The sequence below is a fragment of the Poromitra crassiceps genome (genome assembly GCF_964638095.1).
Source record: "Poromitra crassiceps genome assembly, chromosome: 3".
Lineage (NCBI taxonomy): Eukaryota > Metazoa > Chordata > Actinopteri > Beryciformes > Melamphaidae > Poromitra > Poromitra crassiceps.
Window position 1 is genome coordinate 49,725,438 of NC_139625.1, and position 20,460 is coordinate 49,745,897.

The following is a 20,460-nucleotide window of genomic DNA, read 5'->3' on the forward strand; positions in this document are numbered from 1 at the left end:
AATAATAATAATACTGCTCTTTGCACTTGTTAGTATAAATTATATAATGGGAAAACGGTGCACTGTCCAAATTTTCAGTTTCACAATGATATTCTGAATTTCTAAGTATTGATTCTGGCTGGTGTTTGCCCATTGAGGACCATGTGATAGCTTAACTAAGAATGACTCTAGTGTTAGTATATTTTCAACATGAAAACATCACCCTGCTTTTATTGAAAGCATTTTGTGCACACTTTCATAGAAAACGGTTGAAAAAATACGCATTTTGAGTGAAAAACAATGCTTACATTTTAAATGTATTTCTTTGCTAGCTATAATGGTTTGAGATATTTTGTGTGCAGAAGCAGTTTGATTTGACTCAGTGAAAAGCTGTCACATGGTCATCCTAGCAAGTGAAACAGTAGCTGTGACTCCAGCATCAGCAGGCGAGGTGTTCTGGATGGGGGTCAGGGTTGCATTATTCCAGGCATGCATATTTCATGAGCCTCTATGTGCCCCACTGACACAGAGCCGCTTTCTTTTACCCGTTCAGCTGCAGTCTGGAAAGCAGAAGTCTCGGCCTCTTCTCACTTGTAGTATCATCGTCAAAACAGCCATTCTGTTGGCCCGCCATGCTTCAACATGCTCAGCAGGAGGGGCTGTCGTCCATTCAAATGGTTTTGACATACAATACAATATAAATTATATATCTACATGGAAACGTAGCTGAGGTTTCCAGTAGAAAACGTTGGTAGTGCAATGGTAGATTCCCTGCCTACCAACACGAGGGTCGCAGGTTTGAGCTCCCACGTTACCTCCGGCTTGGTCGCACGTCCATACAGGCACAATTGGCCGTGTCTGTGGGTGGGAAGCTGATTAAGGGTTGCCTCCTCTGGTCGGTCGGGGTGCCTGTTCAGGGGAGATGGAAACTGGGGGGAATATCGTCCCACACACTACGTTCTGCCGGTGAAACTCATCACTGACAGGTGAAAAGAAGCGGCTAGCGACTGCACATGTATCGGAGGAAGCATGTTCTAGTCTTCCACTAATATCGGAGGAAGCATGTTCTAGTCTACAACTAATCCCCAGATCATTGGCAGAGGGGGCGGAGCAACGACCAGGACGGGGAATTGGCCAACTACAATTGGGGAGAAAACGGGCAGAAAATCAGGAAAAAATAAAATAGTGGGATAGTTTCACCATGGAACCATATTTCTCTTGAGATTTCAGCCCCTAGTGATGCCTTTCAGTAAGATGTTGTGGTCCGCTATAGCTACTATCCATTTTCTAATGATACCCAATGATACCTACCTAGCCCAACCGTCTGGATCTTCAAATAATGTATATGGTTGCAAGAATTCTAGCAAATATACTGTATGACACAGACTAGTACATTTTGACCAGAGCATGTGAGCGGAGTGGAGCGGTGATAATTACCGCTCCACACTCACAGAGCGGCTCTTTCCACCCGCTCCAGCGCTCACAGCCGCTCCGGGCTGCTCCGCTCCAGACCGCTCCCCGCTCGATACAGATTTCACCCGCTCGCACTCACCGCACTCATCAAAAGGCCAGGGTGTTTTAATTTCCGTTTAAACCGATGCATTCTGTTTCGAACATGTTGTGATCGAAACTGGAGCGGGACTGAGCGGTACTGAGCGGGTGATCGGTGCCGCTCCAACTTTCGCTCCGGTACCACTCTGGTCCCCGCTCACCGCTCAAGCCAAAATCCCTCCGCTCCGCTCCCCTCTCGCTCCACGCTCCGCTCCGCTCACATGCTCTGATTTTGACAGAGAGCTTCAAAAACAGATCTTCCTTTGCATTTGACAATTCAATTTTGCTATAAAAGACAATTTGGAATGAATGACAAATTGGAATGAATGCATTTGCTTTTCTATCTACAATCGAAAAATATCTGATCATACATTCCGATAGTGTGTGTGTGGAGCTTTCATTGAGTTGTGGGCTGTAGAGGATGTGGATACACTGATTAGGTTATGTTGCTTGTACATTGTTTTTAAAGCTTGAAGGTAGGGCTGTACCCAATATAATTTTTTTCAAATGAGAATATTCTACTAAGGTTTTCCACGAATATTCGAATGTCTGCCGTGATGTCATCATGACGTAAAAAACAACTACAATTTGAATAAAGTGATTCATCATATCAAATATGAGCTAGTCTTTTTATTAAATCAACTTTCTTTAATGACTATACCACTGCAGTGAAAATTACACAGTACAAATCTTGTACTAGGATGATCTCTGGTTTTCTCAATCAAGCATTCATGTAATCAGCTCTAGTAGTTTGTTCATTCATTCAAGCCTCACGATTCACAAATTATGCAGGCTATGGGAACAATTCCAGATAAACACAATCACAAAGCCACACACTAACAGAAGGATACTGCAAACGGTCTTGCACTTGGACTCACTGGTCTGTCTGCCACAACGAGTATAGTAAACGACTTGAAAGCGGAATTAAACAAAAAAAAAAGTTAAAGTTAATAATATTCAAATGCAGATTTATTATTATTTCTTTTTTTATGTGAGCATTATGAACGAATATTCGAATGTCCAAACTATTCGGTACAGCCCTAGTGCTTCGGCATGAGTGGATAATATAAACAATTCAATCTTCTAACCTTTTCCTCTTTTGTTTTCCTCTCCCTCTCTTCCAGGTTGTCGGTCATTTGGGGAAGGGGACGCTCCTGAGGATGGACTACAGGTGAGTGGAAGGCCAACCATTACCAGAATTAGGGAAACAGGAAACAGGCCTGTCTCTGCATGGCATAGAGACGAGTTCATGTTTGTCTTGAGCAGTGTAGATTTCCCTGTTCGATTGTGTCAGGTCGAATGTATTTATAAGCACACTAAAAGTTTGTTAGAAAGTGCTCTACAGAATAAAAAAGAAGAAGAAGAAGAAAAAAGGACACAATTAAACGCATCCAATCATGTTTAGGTGATTTAGCTCTTTATAAGCTTTCAGTATTGAACAGGAGGCAGGCCAGAGCTAGAACCTCTCCCAGCTAGGCCCAGCAAGCAGCCTTTGTTTCCCAACAGTTGTTCTTAAGAATTCACAGGTGTTGAAGCAGTGTCAGCCAGACCCTGAGGGGAAGCTGTGTGGTGTTGAACCAGTGCCAGCCAGACCCTGAGGTTAAGCTGGGTGGTGTTGAAGCAGTGCCAGCCAGACCCTGAGGTTAAGCTGGGTGGTGTTGAAGCAGTGCCAGCCAGACCCTGAGGGGAAACTGGGTGGTGTTGAACCAGTGCCAGCCAGACCCTGATGTGAAGCTGGGTGGTGTTGAACCAGTGCCAGCCAGACCCTGAGGTTAAGTTGGGTGGTGTTGAACCAGTGCCAGCCAGACCCTGAGGTTAAGTTGGGTGGTGTTGAACCAGTGCCAGCCAGACCCTGAGGTTAAGTTGGGTGGTGTTGAACAGTGCCAGCCAGACCCTGAGGTTAAGTTGGGTGGTGTTGAACAGTGCCAGCCAGACCCTGAGGTTAAGTTGGGTGGTGTTGAACCAGTGCCAGCCAGACCCTGATGTGAAGCTGGGTGGTGTTGAAGCAGTGCCAGCCAGACCCTGATGTGAAGCTGGGTGGTGTTGAAGCAGTGCCAGCCAGACCCTGAGGTGAAGCTGGGTGGTGTTGAACCAGTGCCAGCCAGACCCTGAGGTGAAGCTGGGTGTTGGCCAGCAAATGTGCTAGAGCAGGCTAAGCTGTCTCAATCTACCTGGGTAGCGGTCACTCTCGGGAGCCAGTTGTTCATAGGCAGTGTGGTGAAAATGTCCTGTGATTTTGATGTTATCCAACCTGCTCCATGTGTTGTGGCTCCTTTGTCGATGGGCCGAGCACCGCTGAGGTGCTTTATGTTAAGCTGACAAAAGAACTGTATGTCTTTGCCCCCTTTCCTCGAGGAACACTATGGCATCTGGCACTGTATGGACTGTCGACATGTGTGGGTCAGAATGCGGTGTTCTCTTTACTAGAGAAAGGCAGGCATGTATATAGCTCAGGGTTACACACCCACCTTCATTTGTTTTAGATATGAGGCCTGTTACAGGAGCGCCAGTCACCTGTTCTACTTCTGATTGCAAAGTAGGTGAAAAGACACATTTGTGGCAGGAAGGACAGTTCTTGTAATATATTGCAAACGTCCCACAGGTTCAGCAAGAAGTCCTTATCACATTGTTTCTGACAACACACTAGTGATGTAACGATCATATGAAATGTCACAGTACGATACGGTACGGTCGGTACGGTGCGGTATCCCCCCTTTAATTAAATGTACTATGGCCCATCAGGAAAAACAAACAAACAAGCATTCTGCTTTAAAGAAAAATATTGCTTTATTGAACTCAAACTGAAACGAATATGAGAATGTTTACACAAGGGTCCTCCATTATGAACCTATTTGTAGTGGCGTGTGGACACGTTATTACAGGGAAAGCTTAAGCTGCCTCCACATGGTAAGCCATCTTCTCTTCTCTCACTGCGAGGTAGAGCGGAGAAAGGTCAGCGGGAAGTAGGTCAAAGTTGAAACAATTTGAACTTTGAGCGCAGCGCACGGTGGCACATTTCGAGCAGTGCGCGGCTCCAATGGTAGTGCTGCCGCAAAGTTGGGAGCCAGTGCTCTCCCCATAGGAAACAACGGCACAGCAGGCGCAGAGCTGTTTTACCGCGGATCATGTGCGGGGGCTTTACGGTACGATAATCGTGGTTGTTCGGTATTGCGGTAAAACAGAAAATTGTTACATCCCTACAACTAGAGTTGTCATGCTACTAGAATTTCTAACCTCAATACCAACACACAGGAAAATATCGATACTCGATGCCATATTCGATATCCTGGGGGTGATGACAACACATCAAGAGGCATAAAGAAAAACATAGACAGATGGACGACAGATGCACACTTCTCCATAATCTAGTCCCGATAAAACTCATTAAAACCTTTGCACTTACACAGCAGATTACCCCTGCTGTAGTCACCAACCTATCAGAACACAGCAGATGACCCATGCTGTAGTCATCAGCCTATCAGAACACAGCAGATTAGCCCTGCTCTAGTCATCAGCCTATCAGAACACTTTGAGCTTGTTGGAGCAACAGATATCCACCAATGATAGGGAGGAAAAATCAGTAGTACTGTATGTTTGATTTTTCATTAAGAGAAAGCACTGCTGCTGGTATCGATACTGTTGCAAATGAGTATTCTATCTGTTTCCAAAAAAACATAGCGATACTTTTGACAACCTTAGGCCTTGGCCACACTGATCCGTGGTGTGTGTCCGTGTGCATTCATTTCTCTGTTCACTTCCATTCATTTTCAATGACAGCTGTCCGACTGTCTGTGGAGCATTCAGAAGCGTACGTATCCAGAAAATTTGCATACGTTTTGATGGACAGAAAGTTGAAGAGGGATGAACTTTTTCTGGATGGACGTATCGGATGGTCGGATAGTCACGTCCGTTTAGCCAATCAGAGTCGAGGTCTCGAGAGGAGGCCGTCCGAGATTTGTTTCAACTTTTCAAAGAAGATGGTGGCCGAGGCGGTGAAGGAGGCTATAATTAATGCTGTGTACACCATCCCGCTGTTGTACAACGTGATAGTCAGTAGGGATGGGCATCGAATTTCGAATTTTCGAATAATCGTTGTTATTATCAAGGTCGACTTTTATTATTGAAATTCGAAATTCGAAAAAAAAAAAAAAAATTTTTTTTTTTTTTTTTTTTTTTGAGTGAAATGTTGCATTGTCTCCCCTGATTCTAAGTATAGTCAAATCGCTTGGTTTGAGCAAGTAAAACAATTTTTATAAGCATTTTAAGCAAGGTTTATGGAAAAATTAATGGCAGATGAAATCCCATGAAGAGGGAGAGGGGGTGACTTTGGCACCCCTTTGGCACTCAGACCTGAGCCTACTAAATATTTAATGAACCACTCATGATTGTCAAAACTGTTTTTTATTTTCGAAAATGTCAATGTCATGTAACATGTTCTTTACTTCAGTGGTGCAATGCTTGTTTGAGCTAAAAATCCACAGCAGAAGCTTTTCATATTAATTAATAAAGCCGTAGACTTAGAATCAGGGGAGACAATGCAACATTTCACTCACAAAAAAAAAAAAAAAAAAAAAAAAAAATTTTTTTTTTTTACATTTTTTTTTTTATTTTCGAAATTCGAATTAAATTCGAATTTGGCCAGCGAATTTCGAATAGTGTTTTTGCTAGAAATGCCCATCCCTAATAGTCAGTGTCACCGTCTGATTTCACCATCTAATCTGGTCATTCGGTGGCATTTTATTGCCACATAAGTAACGTAGCGCACAGAGCTAACAGCTAGCTGACGCCAGCTTTCTTCTTCTCTCGGTTTATTGGCGGGTCGCTGACACCTTCAAGGTGCTTACCGCCACCTGCTGTACAAGTAGGTTACTTGTACATGCAACGGACATAAATCTATGCGTCTATCCGTTCTGTCCATTTTCTGACGGATCAGTGTGGCCAAGGCCTTAACCTACAACACACTGTACCTCCCATGACTTGAGGCTTTTAACTGTGAGTTAAAGTGTGCTGACCGAGGACTTGTCATCACTTTTGACCCTTTAGTGCCAGACCTCATGCACGGAATGGACTAGCAGAGGTCAGAGGGCAGGGAGCTGCGTTCCTGTTCCTGTGGTGAAGTTCCTCTTTAAGGAATCAGCCTCAACATACAGGAAATCCAATGGCACCACTGTTGCTAGGCAGCGGGGGGGGGGGGGGGGGGGGGGGTTGCAGAGGGAGAGGGCAGAAGGGGGGTGTTCGTGAGGTTCAGTGAGTGAGCCACCGAGGGTGTCGCCATGGTGATTTGGCATCCGAATGTTGCGGTCGGAGACCTGGGCTACAGAGAAAGAGAAGTGAACCAGCGGCGAGGCTAGTCACTCTTCTCGCACACAAAGTGCCGCAGCCAGAGATGCACATCGCTCCTCTGAAATGCCACCGCACAACGTGTGACATGACCTGTGTTGCTTCAAACTCCAACCTAGAGCCACAGCAGCTGAAGGAGCCCTCCATCTGTACCCATTCCCTCCTTTGAGAATTGTCTCTTGCAGCACATTTGGGCCTGTGGAGAGGGAGGGTGGCTGAAAAGATCTTGAAATTCCTGTGTTCAAGTCTTATTCTTGTTATTGACGGGCCTCCTCAGAAAGAGCAGATCTGTCCTAAGTGACTGTGACCTTCTCTAGCAGACAGACACCAGTGTCTCATCAACATGGGAGGTCGCCATCAAACCTCCTTTGGCTTAAAGATTAGATTCAGACATCTTACATCTCTAGGTTTCCAAATCTCCTGGGATTTATGATGGCCTTGTGTTGGTACAGCACGTTGTGTGTGTGTGTGTGTGTGTGTGTGTGTGTGTGTGTGTGTGTGTGTGTGTGTGTGTGTGTGTGTGTGTGTGTGTGTGTGTGTGTGTGTGTGTGTGTGTGTGTGTGTGTGTGTGTGTGTGTGTTGTGCATGCGCATGTTCAGGACCATCTTCTCAACCCACATCCTTCCCAGCGAGGCTCAGCACCCACTAGAATGCCCTCCAGACCACATTCTTCCTCTCACACACACACACACACACACACACACACACACACACACACACACACACACACACACTCACTATGCACATGCAACTTATTGTACCCATGGAGAGAGAGAGAAAAAAGAAAAAAAAGTGGTTGCACAACACACTCAGCTGTGATCACCCACAGCCAGGAAAGATGTGTTACTGCCACAAAGTAAAATGCCCTTTTTTCATTCCTTTTCCCCCCTTTCTTTTTTGAATGCCACAGGAAAACGCATGCATCTAATTTAGCAGTGGCAGGAAGTTGTCTCTTATCAGTTTGGTACACAGTGGTCTGTTGGCCAGTTGACTTTGACAGCCTCGCCTACAGGCCAGTCACTTCACACTGGTTTGGTGTGGCTTGATAGAGAGCTCCATAAAGCACCTTGGAGCCAGGAGGGCTGCTTTAAGGGCTACTTAGTGGGGAGGAGCCTGGAACTTGGCTGTACTTCCTCATCTTAAGTTAACAAGGCCCAGAGATAAACACTACTCATGATTTGCCTCATTAAGTCAAGGCCTATTTGTAGAGTGGAGAAAGGCGTCATACGGTATATATTCACACAGACGTCGGTAACGGAGCTTCATACAGTATATATTCACACAGACGTTGGTAACGGAGCTTCATACGGTATATATTCACACTAGAACATGAGATAAATAAATCTGAAATTAGGTCAGCAGCATTAATTTCATCCTAAAGTTTAATGGGAAGTATTGCTGGACCGGCGCTTCCTTGATTTTCTGTGTGTAGTTCGAGCTTTGAAAAACTGTACACACGGTCGAGGCAACAATAAAAATAAAAAACTACAAAACCCACAATGCATTTCACCTCCGCCACGTCTATTTCAGCAAATCATGAGGCATGTAATCGGTCACATGTCTTGAAACAGTGATATACACGTACTACGCCAACGGCGTTGGAAGCACGGTGCGGTGGGCGCTGCAGCACCCCCTGGTGGCAAGAGATGTAAAAAAAAAAAAAAAAAAAAATTTTATTTTTTATTTTTTTTACAGTGCACCTGAACGCAACATGCAAAATACCCGCTGAATAAGTGTCCAAATGTTCATGTAATTCTGGCCAATACTCCACTTCTGTTATAACATTTCAGTCTGGAAGATATAATCTTTATGACTACCTTAAAAGGCTAAATGAATAGCTTAGAAAATGAATAGCACCGGGGGCCCATGGTACTATTAATCCGGCCCTGGATATATCGGAGGAATAGCAGGTAGGCTATCACTGTCCCTGAGTCCTGAGGGTAAATTGAGTAATGCTGCAGAGAAGAGGAGAAGACACTGAATAATGACATCACAACAGTATAATCCTAATGTTAATTTAAAATTTAATATTCCTCTAAATATGGCTAAAAGTCCAAAAAGGGTGGGAGAGAGAATGAGGATTCCAACACAGCAGTGGGAGCAAGTGGTGACATGGAGGTGAGTGAGAAAAGGTGACTGAATAATGACACAACAGTCTAATCTTAATATTAATATTCCTCTAATCTGGCAACAAAGTGGCCAAATTTTTTGGCGCCCGGAGGGCGCCGTCAGCCGTCCCCCCCAATGTTGAATCGGTGGCAGCACCCCCTACCTAAAAGTACTTCCAACGCCACTGTACTACGCGTCTGCGTCGCAGCCGGCATGAAAGGTAAAATGACACGCCCGTTGCCGTCGGTGTTAGAGGGATATACACGCAAATGCTGCATCCGGTATCAATGGGTTAATATGTACATCACTTTATATTGATAACTTAGTGGACAAATTGAGTCAAAACTACTGAGTGTTGAGTGTGTTACTGAACGTACTGAAATAAAAAGCATTTTTATTGTGTCACTGAACACACGGCTGTGCAAAAAATCGATATGGCGATATATCACGATATTTTTCTGAAATATCGATACAGTATTGCGGCAAAAAATATTGCGATATATTGCGTATCGATTTTATTGCACAGGCCTAATATTCACACAGACGTTGGTCACGGAGTTCATACGGTATATATTCACACAGACGTCTGTAATAGAGCTTCATACGGTATATATTCACACAGACGTCTGTAATAGAGCTTCATATGGTATATATTCACACAGACGTCTGTAATAGAGCTTCATACGGTATATATTCACACAGACGTCTGTAATAGAGCTTCATATGGTATATATTCACACAGACGTCTGTAATAGAGCGTCATATGGTATATATTCACACAGACGTCTGTAATAGAGCGTCATGTGGTATATATTCACACAGACGTCTGTAATAGAGCTTCATACGGTATATATTCACACAGACGTCTGTAATAGAGCGTCATATGGTATATATTCACACAGACGTCTGTAATAGAGCGTCATATGGTATATATTCACACAGACGTCTGTAATAGAGTGTCATATGGTATATATTCACACAGACGTCTGTAATAGAGCGTCATACGGTATATATTCACACAGACGTCTGTAATAGAGCTTCATATGGTATATATTCACACAGACGTCTGTAATAGAGCTTCATACGGTATATATTCACACAGACGTCTGTAATAGAGCTTCATACGGTATATATTCACACAGACGTCTGTAATAGAGCTTCATACGGTATATATTCACACAGACGTCTGTAATAGAGCTTCATATGGTATATATTCACACAGACGTCTGTAATAGAGCTTCATATGGTATATATTCACACAGACGTCTGTAATAGAGCTTCATATGGTATATATTCACACAGACGTCTGTAATAGAGCTTCATACGGTATATATTCACACAGACGTCTGTAATAGAGCTTCATATGGTATATATTCACACAGACGTCTGTAATAGAGCTTCATACGGTATATATTCACACAGACGTCTGTAATAGAGCTTCATACGGTATATATTCACACAGACGTCTGTAATAGAGCTTCATACGGTATATATTCACACAGACGTCTGTAATAGAGCTTCATACGGTATATATTCACACAGACGTCTGTAATAGAGCTTCATACGGTATATATTCACACAGACGTCTGTAATAGAGCTTCATATGGTATATATTCACACAGACGTCTGTAATAGAGCTTCATATGGTATATATTCACACAGACGTCTGTAATAGAGCTTCATATGGTATATATTCACACAGACGTCTGTAATAGAGCTTCATATGGTATATATTCACACAGACGTCTGTAATAGAGCTTCATATGGTGTATATTCACACAGACGTCTGTAATAGAGCTTCATATGGTATATATTCACACAGACGTCTGTAATAGAGCTTCATACGGTATATATTCACACAGACGTCTGTAATAGAGCTTCATATGGTATATATTCACACAGACATTGGTAAAGGAGCTTTGCTACATGCTCATATTCCTTCTTCCTTCTTTTCTCTCTTGAATGCGGAGACAAACGCACACCTAGTCTCTGTTGAATGGCTTTTCAGTATGTGGGCCTGCCCCACTGTGCCCCAGCCTCCCCTGTCCTGAGCCCCTGCGCCTTTGAGGGCGGAAGCGCATGGAGTCCTGATGTTGCCCCCCCCCCCCGCATCCCCTCACCCGGCCACATCTCTAGGGTCAGATCAGCTCCAGATTGGCCCCCACGCATGCCTTTGAATGGTGGGGCTTAGGCAAGCGCTTTAAAAGGAAGCCCAAGTCTGTTTCCCATTTCACCCCCTATCTCCCCACCCCTCTCTCTCTCTCTCTCTCTCTCTCTCTCTCTCACACATACACACACAGCTGTCATCTGGCTTTTTAAGTTCTATGCTGCATTTCTCCAGCTGGAGCTGGTTTATGACATTCCCTCGGCAGACTCTTTGGCCTCTCCCTCTCTCACACACACACACACACACACACACACACACACACGGATACAACACAAACTCATTTTTTCCTGTCCTGTTCTTTCTCTTCTTTCCCTTGACTGTCTCCTATTCCTCGCATTCTCTCTCAGATGCTAGATGTGTGTTACACCGCTTGGTATGTTTGGAGGCAGAGAGGCAGCAAAGACACACACACACACACACACACACACACACACACACACACACACCATGTGTTAGCAGTCTAGAGGGGGAGAGCAAGTGGAGGAGAAGAGAAGGGGGGAGGAAAGAAGAGAAAGAGAGAGAGAGAGGGAAAAAAGAAGTCAAAGGAAGCATCTCTTAGCAACCACAGGACAGTAATTACTGTAGCAGCAGCTGGGAGCAAACCAGATTTCCGCTGTGCGTTAAAACACTGGCGTGGGCTACTTTACACACGGCACTGACTAACCAGAGCCAGCAGCCTCCTCCACACACACACACACACACAGAGAGAGAGAGAGAGATGGTGGGAGAGGGAAAAGAGGAGGACTAGCCCTGCCCTGATGAGGTCGGGGTGTGTGTGTGGGAAAGAGGGGACAGCTAGCTAGCCAGTGTGTACCATGCTTGTTGTATGGTTGTATTCCTGTGTGTGTGTGTGTGTGTGTGTGTGTGTGTGTGTGTGTGTGTGTGTGTGTGTGTGTGTGTGTGTGTGTGTGTGTGTGTGTGTGTGTGTGTGTTTCTGTGTGTGTGTGTGTGTTCGTGTTCGTGTTCCACTTCCCATGTGTTTGTTTCTGTGTGTCTCTGCGGGCCGGACTTGCAGGGAGAAATAGCCTTGAGGACCTATGCCTGGCTTTTGCAGTTGTGGTTTGGTCACTTCCAATCCATTCAGGAATTTGAAATTCAAAAAGCGAATTTTCCTCCGCTACCAGCGGCCACTGACTGACAACTCCCAGAGACTAGGGATGTTAATGATTAACCGGTAGTCGGTTAACTGCCGTTAAGAATGTAGCCGATTAAAATTAATTAAGTGTTTTGCCCGACAACATTGTTACTTTGTATCATCAATTCAGTCTTCATAGCTCACAGTATGTTAATTATACCAGTCCAGCAGAGGGCGTACCTCACCCAGCTAGCGCAACAGAAGGAGTGGTCACGTGAGAAGGTCATCACGCATGTCATGCATGATGTCATATGATGAAGTAGGAAGTGAATTGAGCAAACCCCATGAAACAAACAGATGCAAAAATTAGCAGCAAGCTCGCGCTAGCAACAGCATGGAGGCATTACACACTAAGGGTCCTATCGTTGTACGGCACTATCGTTTGCGTTGCCTTTGCGCTGCGTTTGCACGCCCCTTATTGCTATCTTCCCAGATATCTGCCTCCACCATCCAGTTTTGCGCTGTGATGATACAGGTGTAGGCGTGGCCCAGGCGTGTCAGTGGGCCTCTAGCCTATCATGTGTCTCACGCAAGTGTCATTTAGCGCTCTGGGGAAGATACTGTCGGTATGTGCCGAGCGCAAAGAGCGGTTTGGGAGTTGCCCGTTCCAAAATAGGCGTTCCACCGCAATGTGATAGAAAAAGGGGCCGTGGGTGCTCTCAATTTTAAAGGCAGCAAATAGCTGGTCTTAGAGCAAACAACCCCACTACGCCAGGCATACGCCTGAGCGCAGACAGCATTCTCCGTGCAGTACAGGAAATCCTTGCTTGGATACATTTACGCACGGCATGGATGTCACTCCACTCGCGCCTGCACACACTCTTCTCTCCTCGGAATGCCACGTTGAGTTTCAACTATAGCCTACATTGCAGAAAAAACACACCTTGATTTAAAAATGAGAATTCGTTTGTCATGGTCTTATTAGGCTACATAATTCCCGACCATACAGGTTTGTGGTGTAACATTAGATTACTTTAGGTAGGAGAGGGTAGGAGAAAATAAAAAGCAAATGTTGATCTTTTCCAACCATTATACCTTTAATAGCACCGCAATAGCCCTCTCCACTTCCCTCGTCGGGGGGAGAGAGAGAGAGACACGGGGCATACTGACTCACCTCGTAATAGCCAGTAACCTATAGGCCTAGCTGCAAAAGTTAACTGTTGAAAATTCGATGTCTGGTTTGTCACGAGTAGCCTACAGTGAAGTCCCTCTCGCCATCAAGCAGACAGTGACGCATGTGCCTTTATGTGCGCCAAGGGGAAAATGACGGGCTAAATTGGTGGGATTCGATGTATACAGTATATATTAATAGAAATTAATAGAAAATAGCTGATTAATAAAATGTGTGCTGGTGGAACGAAATTCAACTTCAAATAGAGCAGCATCACTCATCGTGGCTCTCAGTACGCTGCGCAATTACGCATGCAGTAAGGCCCGCAGCAGAGATGAAGGAGAAGAGAGCCCGAAAAGGAATACGCATACGTCCATACAGTCAGACGTTTGGGCAGCAGCCCTTTTTAGCGTGTGAAATGGCAATAATACACAGGTGATTCACAGGTGGGCATGAGCACGTTATTTGATTTATATGCATGACAGCCTCACATCTCTCTCTCTCTCTCTCCCTCTCCCCATCTAGGCTATAGTATATTTTCTCTCTCCCTCTTTCTCTCTCTAACTCGTCCCTCTGAGTGAGGAGGAAGCTGCTGACGTGACGCTGTGGTTTTATGGGCAGGACCACACCGCCACAATGCTTTTAAGCATAAACACGGCTATACGGAGATGTGCGGCGAGATGACGTGAAGCGCAGCGGGCCGACACGCCCACAATTAGGGCTTTGCGCGGTGCTATTCCAGCGCAAACCGGGCGCTAACGCAAAATGACCGCCGTCGGGAAAATAGAGCCCTAAAAGTACATATGTAAATATTGCGACACCGTTCTCAAAATTCAACTCCAGGGGCAATTTATGATTCCCCGATGAGCATCGCTGAACGTCACGTTACGTTCCATTATCACTGGACGCTGATTTTGGATGCTGTCACTCATAAAAGTTATAGCTAAATATTAAATACTAGGCAATTGGAGCAGGCATCGTGCATGCAGAGACAATAATACAGAAGCCTTGCTTTATGGTGGAAAAGGAGGTGCTGCCATTAAGCGTGGTGGACGGCAAGGGATTTCATGAAGTTCATTGAACCAGGCTATCACGTCCCCCTTTGTTGAAATGACTGTATTAAGGACAGGCGGCTGTTCAAAGGCGGTGAGCCTTATTGTTTTTAGGCTAATTATAGTTTTATTATTATTTTCGTTTGTGATTCATGCCATGAATGTCACATAAATAATATGCAGCTATTGTGTGACTGTGAGGTTAAATAGAATTTGAAAGAGAGAGGTGATTTTTTTTCCAGGGGGAGGGGAGGGGGGGTTTGAGAGACATCTTCCTGCTCCAGAGTTCTCTCAATTGGTCAGATGGCTGAACCACTAAATTTACTTTGAAAGCAAATAGCAGAGCAACAGCATGATCAATATTCCTGGGATTCGTACATAATATCTTGCTCACATATGTTGACTTTTGCTGAGTTAATACAGCTTACCTTCAGGGACCTTAACCAAAAGGCTCTTAAATCCAATCGATGAAGACTTTATTGAGAATGGAGGCACTGTTGCGAATTGCAGTTTTGTTTTACATTTTGAATTGAAGTAACTAAACCTTCTTGCTTTCATGCAGTCTGCATGTTTGTTGTGATGATGTGATGAACCCGCTGGCAGCTGTGCAGATGGGAGCTCCATGCTCATCTAAGTGCTGAAGTATGCTGGCCATCAGGTCTCACCACAAGACTGACTAGCACCTATCTCATCAGCTCTGCACACACAAATCACCAAAGAGCCATCATCACTTTGGATTTTGTTGCTATTGGCTCCACAGGATGTTTTGTGTGTGCATGTTTGATTTGTTAGCTGTGTTTGATGTGTTTGATGTAGACTGAGGCCAAAACTGTGGCTTTCACAAGATGTTATTTATAGCCATTTCATCCTGATTGAGAGTGGAGGGAATGTTCCCTTACATTCTCAGTTTGTAGATTTTGCACCAGTTAAAATGCTTGTGGGAAACATGCAAGGCTGATAGGAACTCTGAGTTCTCAACAGAAGGGCCTTGAGTCATCACCACACAGCAGTAGCACAGTGCGCTGGCCAAACGTGGGCGCAGGATGCCCCCTGGTGGTTAGAAGTGGAGCATGGCCTACTCGCCCTGAGTCATAACAGCGGCATTAAAGAAAACTGAACTGACGGACCTTCAGTGCTTTTGACAGTGTTGAGAGACGATGTAATGACAGTTAACTCAAGGATGTATTTCAGCAATTTCAGTATCGATGACATACAAACCCAAGAGGTGAAAGTGCCTCTCTTTGATGGTGGGCTCTACCTTCTTTAGACAGGGAAGTTGGGTAGGTTTATTAGTGTGTTCCCTTCAAATGCATTTCCCCACACTATATGGCATTGCTAACTGACTGTTTTTGTGTGTGATGTGTGTCTCCAGGGGTGTGAGGAGCCTCCCTCTATCTGTACCCCAATGAAGGAGCCCTTCTCCCCCCTGAACAACGTGGTCTCCACCGAGCAATTCAGGGGTTGCTACGTCCGCGCCCAGCCCTTTGATGAGTTCCCCTCCAGCAACCGACGTTATCTGCCTCCACAGGTCCGCCTCTCCTTGAATTTTTTTCTTTTTTTTACTTAGTGCAAAAAAATTTAATAAATGTAATGTGATGTGCTTCAGTTATCCAACTGATCCCCAATGCCCCCCTCTCACAGGTCTCCTTTAAGTCGACTCGCCATGTCAGTTTTCACATGGACGAAGAGGAGATCGTTCGCATCAACCCGCGCAAGGACGTGTTCATCCGCGGCTACGAGGACTACCGCCACCCTGTCATGTGGAAACAGGAGACTGAGCGCGAGGACCCCGACTTCTCCACCGCCTTCCACAAACTGGACAGTAAGAAGTGCGAGTACCTCTTCCCCGAAGGCCCCGGCGGGGATTCCCACTCTGGCCCCGGTATGGGGATGGGAACGGGTATGGGGCTGGGGCTGGGCAAGGACACATCCATCAAGACCCAGCCCTCGCCCCTGCTGAAGTCCAAGAAGGGCCGACGGCGACGGGAGGACGGGGAGCGCTCGCACTGCATCTACTGCCGGGAGATGTTCAACCACGAAGAGAACTGGCGGGGGCAGTGCCAGGACGCCCCCGACCCCATCAAGCAGTGCATCTACAAAGTCAGCTGCATGCTGTGCGCCGAGAGCATGCTGTACCACTGCATGTCCGACTCTGAGGGCGACTTCTCGGACCCGTGCTCGTGTGACACGTCTGACGAGCAGTTCTGCCTGCGCTGGCTGGCCCTGGTGGCGCTCTCCTTCATCGCGCCCTGCATGTGCTGCTACCTGCCGCTGCGCGCCTGCCACCACTGTGGCGAGGCATGCCGCTGCTGCGGGGGAAAGCACAAGGCCGCGGGGTGACCCGTCGCCAGACACTGGGACACCCTCAAAGCTAGCTAACACAGGAAGTGGATACAAGCGGAAATAAAAAGCCGGCATCCTTTTTTCATTCCCCTCTCAGACGGGGTGACATGTTGTTGATCCCCAGCTCTGAGGGCTTTTGGAGATTTCAGTTTGTGTTTGTCGCCGACAAGCAGCAGCGGAGGACAAACCATCAGCTTTGTGGGGCTCTGAGCATCAAGTTAAGTTCATGAGCTTAATCCGAGGAGGAGAGGACGAGGCGTTGAGATTAACAGACTTGGAGATGTTACTAAACACACCTGTAAACACACAAACACACACACATACACACCTCTCTCACATTCACACTCATGCATAGACAAAACCAGGCCACCAGTGTCAGAACTCTACTACAAGTAATGTGTAACTTTATGAAGGAAAATCGTCTTTTGTACAGAGAGCAACAACTTAATGACAAAAAAGAAAACACAACTATTATGCGTAGAGAAAAAAGACTTGCTGTTTGAGTATGCTAAAAGGGATATGTTCTTGCTTTTTTGTGAATTTGCAGTTGGGTAACAGTGGCCTTCCTTCACGGCTTAAGCATTTGCTGACAATGTAATTACTAGACAGAGAAAGTGCACTAGAAATGGTATCCCTCCCTCCCCTCCCCCATTAAAGGTAACCCTCTCAAATTCTTGTGGTACATTAACCACCATATTTAGTGTCATTTTAACATTTGAGAGACGTTGCTGTGGTGGATGTATAGCCTATGTGTTTCCTTGCTTTCCTTTCCATCGAATGTTGAAAAAAACTCAAGGTAACGGCTTGTTTTTGAAGGTACAGCTTGGCATAGCGTTGGACATTCATTTAGAAGATGTTTGATAACCTGGTCTTGCTGAGGTCATTTAGAAGATGTTTGATGACCTGGTCGTTGGACCATTTGATTGCATTCCAACATAAAGGGATCGAGTCCATGATTAGAAGGGAAAATGGTAATGACTTTACCATCCTCAGTTCCCAAAAAGAGTCTAGTTTTTCCATGTCAAGAAATAGCATTAGAAACTATTGAACCACTTCAATTGAAACCAATACATCACAATTTCATGTACTTAAGCAAATTTCCGTTTTGGTCCAGTTATTTACTGTTGTAGTGAAACTGGTGTTTTTGTTTGATCATTGTTATTTTCCTGCTCATTTTATAATTATTTTGAACCTAAACCTGGAATTTTGCTCAACCAGCAAGTTTTGTTTTGGTGAGTAAGGGGTTTTGAGTGCCCCTTGGTAGAATGATGAGGCACTTAAATTAGGCTATTCTTTGGTACAGAATCCCTCCGATTTTAGAATTAGTCTGTACATAAAATGTCACCAATTTAACTTCCAATTTGGCATGGGGAAAACCCACCTTAAAAGCACTGGTCTCCAAGCTTTGGTTGCAGCACCCTCTCCAAATTTCCATGTTTGTCCCACGAAAGCTTTCTTATAATTGTTGTATTCTATCTAAATGGAGTATTGCGTGTACTGCCATCATTGGGTCTTTTCTTGACAGTTAGTCCACTGGAACTCCTTGCATATGTCTCCATTTAACAAGCCCTGAATGAACGAGTGCATACAGTAGTTTGGAGAATGCTAAGTATTTCTAGCTATTTAAAAGCTTACAGATGTTGTGTGTGTGTGTGCGTGCATCGGTGTTCGTACGTACGCATTGGCCATGAGACGTTACCATTGTCTGTGTGATATGTATGCTTTGCCTCTCAACAGTACTTACTGGCCAGTGTTTCCCAAAGCATCTTAACATGTGCATTGACTCACGAGTGAACAAAGAGATGATCTCAATATTCAGATCCTTTGGGGAAAGAAAAGGCCCTGATTGCCGGAGCGGAAGTGTTTTGGAAACCTCATTTCCTACCCACAGGGACAGACCATTTCAAATTTCAGATAGGGCCTCGCTTGTTCCCTCACACTATTCTGAGCAGCACCGATTCTAGCGTAATACGTTTGATGAGCTCCCAAACGAATTACTTGTTAATTTTGGCACTCCGGCTGCAGTAACAGTGAAATGCGTGCTAACAAAGACATTGGTAATTAATTACTAAAGCTAATCGTAATACACCTCAGTTTTCAACAGCGAACTTGGCACAACGTCCATGTGCTGTTGGCCAGCAGATATGCAGAGCCTCTCCCCTCCTGTCACTCCTGGTTAAAGATGGTGGCACTTCAGGCTCTACAAAACGTGATTCCCAGGGGAAAACATTTTCACCTCCTCGCCCCTACTCAAGCCCGTGGCACCCTTTCCTTTCTATGCAAACCTTTTGAACATGGGAAACACATCGACCTCTCTGCAGACTGAGTCAATGACGAGACAGGACACTTTAAAGCTATAGGTAGACGACCAACCCCTGGTACCAAACTCCAAACACCTGTAAATACATAACACTATATTTAAATACTGATAATAATCCAATTTTTGTTTTCTCCTTGAAATTCTAAAGATAGAGCTGTATTTATCGTTGCTGTCAGCATATACTGTAGCTTCAATTGACAGCATTATGTACATAGGTCACCTTTTAGTATTATTTCACATTGAAAAGTAGAGGGCGTTTGTGATGGAAATTACTATTGAGCTTCTAATAGAGTTTCTCTCTAGTTTTGTACGGTAGAAGGAAGGATAGTGCTAACACGGTACAGTAGTGGCAGTCCACTTATTTCAAAAAGTTTGATATATATACAAATACATACATATAAAGCTGCTAGATACAATCACTAATTTTATTGTGTTGAGAGAGAAAATCAGCTATGAAAGACTGTTAAAACAAAACCTAATTCTCCAACAGCATATAACCATGACCATGAGTGTTTTAATGTGTTTGATTGCTGTGTATGTCCACATTGAAGTGGACATCTGTGCGTGAGTGTAACTGTACCTGTGTGTGTTGTGGTGTGCCGGTGAATGCATGCGTGTGTATGCTGTGTCGGTGTGTGTGCGTGTGTATGCTGTGTCGGTGTGTGTGCGTGTGTATGCTGTGTCGGTGTGTGTGCGTGTGTATGCTGTGTCGGTTTGTGTATGCTGTCGGTGTGTGTGCGTGTGTATGCTGTGTCGGTGTGTATGCTGTGTCGGTGTGTGTGCTGTGTCGGTGTGTGTGCATGTGTATGCTGTGTCGGTGTGCGTGCATGTGTATGCTGTGTCGGTGTGCGTGCGTGTGTATGCTGTGTCGGTGTGCGTGCGTGTGTATGCTGTGTCGGTGTGCGTGCGTGTGTATGCTGTGTCGGTGTGCGTGCGTGTGTATGCTGTGTCGGTGTGCGTGCGTGTGTATGCTGTGTCGGTGTGCGTGCGTGTGTATGCTGTGTCGGTGTGCGTGCGTGTGTATGCTGTGTCGGTGTGTGTGCGTGTGTATGCTGTGTCGGTGTGTGTGCGTGTGTATGCTGTGTCGGTGTGCGTGCGTGTGTATGCTGTGTCGGTGTGTGTGCGTGTGTATGCTGTGTCGGTGTGTGTGCGTGTGTATGCTGTGTCGGTGTGTGTGCGTGTGTATGCTGTGTCGGTGTGTGTGCGTGTGTATGCTGTGTCGGTGTGGGCGCGTGTGTATGCTGTGTCGGTGTGTGTGCGTGTGTATGCTGTGTCGGTGTGTGCGCGTGTGTATGCTGTGTCGGTGTGTGTGCGTGTGTATGCTGTGTCGGTGTGTGTGCGTGTGTATGCTGT

General features: G+C 45.3%; 1 protein-coding gene across 1 annotated transcript in view; it reads left to right on the forward strand.

Moving 5' to 3' along the window:
* Positions 1-16,791, forward strand: part of spred1 (sprouty related EVH1 domain containing 1) — a 65,907-nt gene extending 49,116 nt beyond the window's left edge. The window contains exons 4-6 of the mRNA XM_083632656.1: positions 2,655-2,701; positions 15,817-15,972; positions 16,086-16,791. Of these exons, the coding sequence (XP_083488782.1) occupies positions 2,655-2,701; positions 15,817-15,972; positions 16,086-16,784 (902 nt within the window). The 3' untranslated portion in view covers positions 16,785-16,791. The remainder of the gene's footprint in view (positions 1-2,654; positions 2,702-15,816; positions 15,973-16,085) is intronic.
* Positions 16,792-20,460: the final 3,669 nt, after the last annotated feature.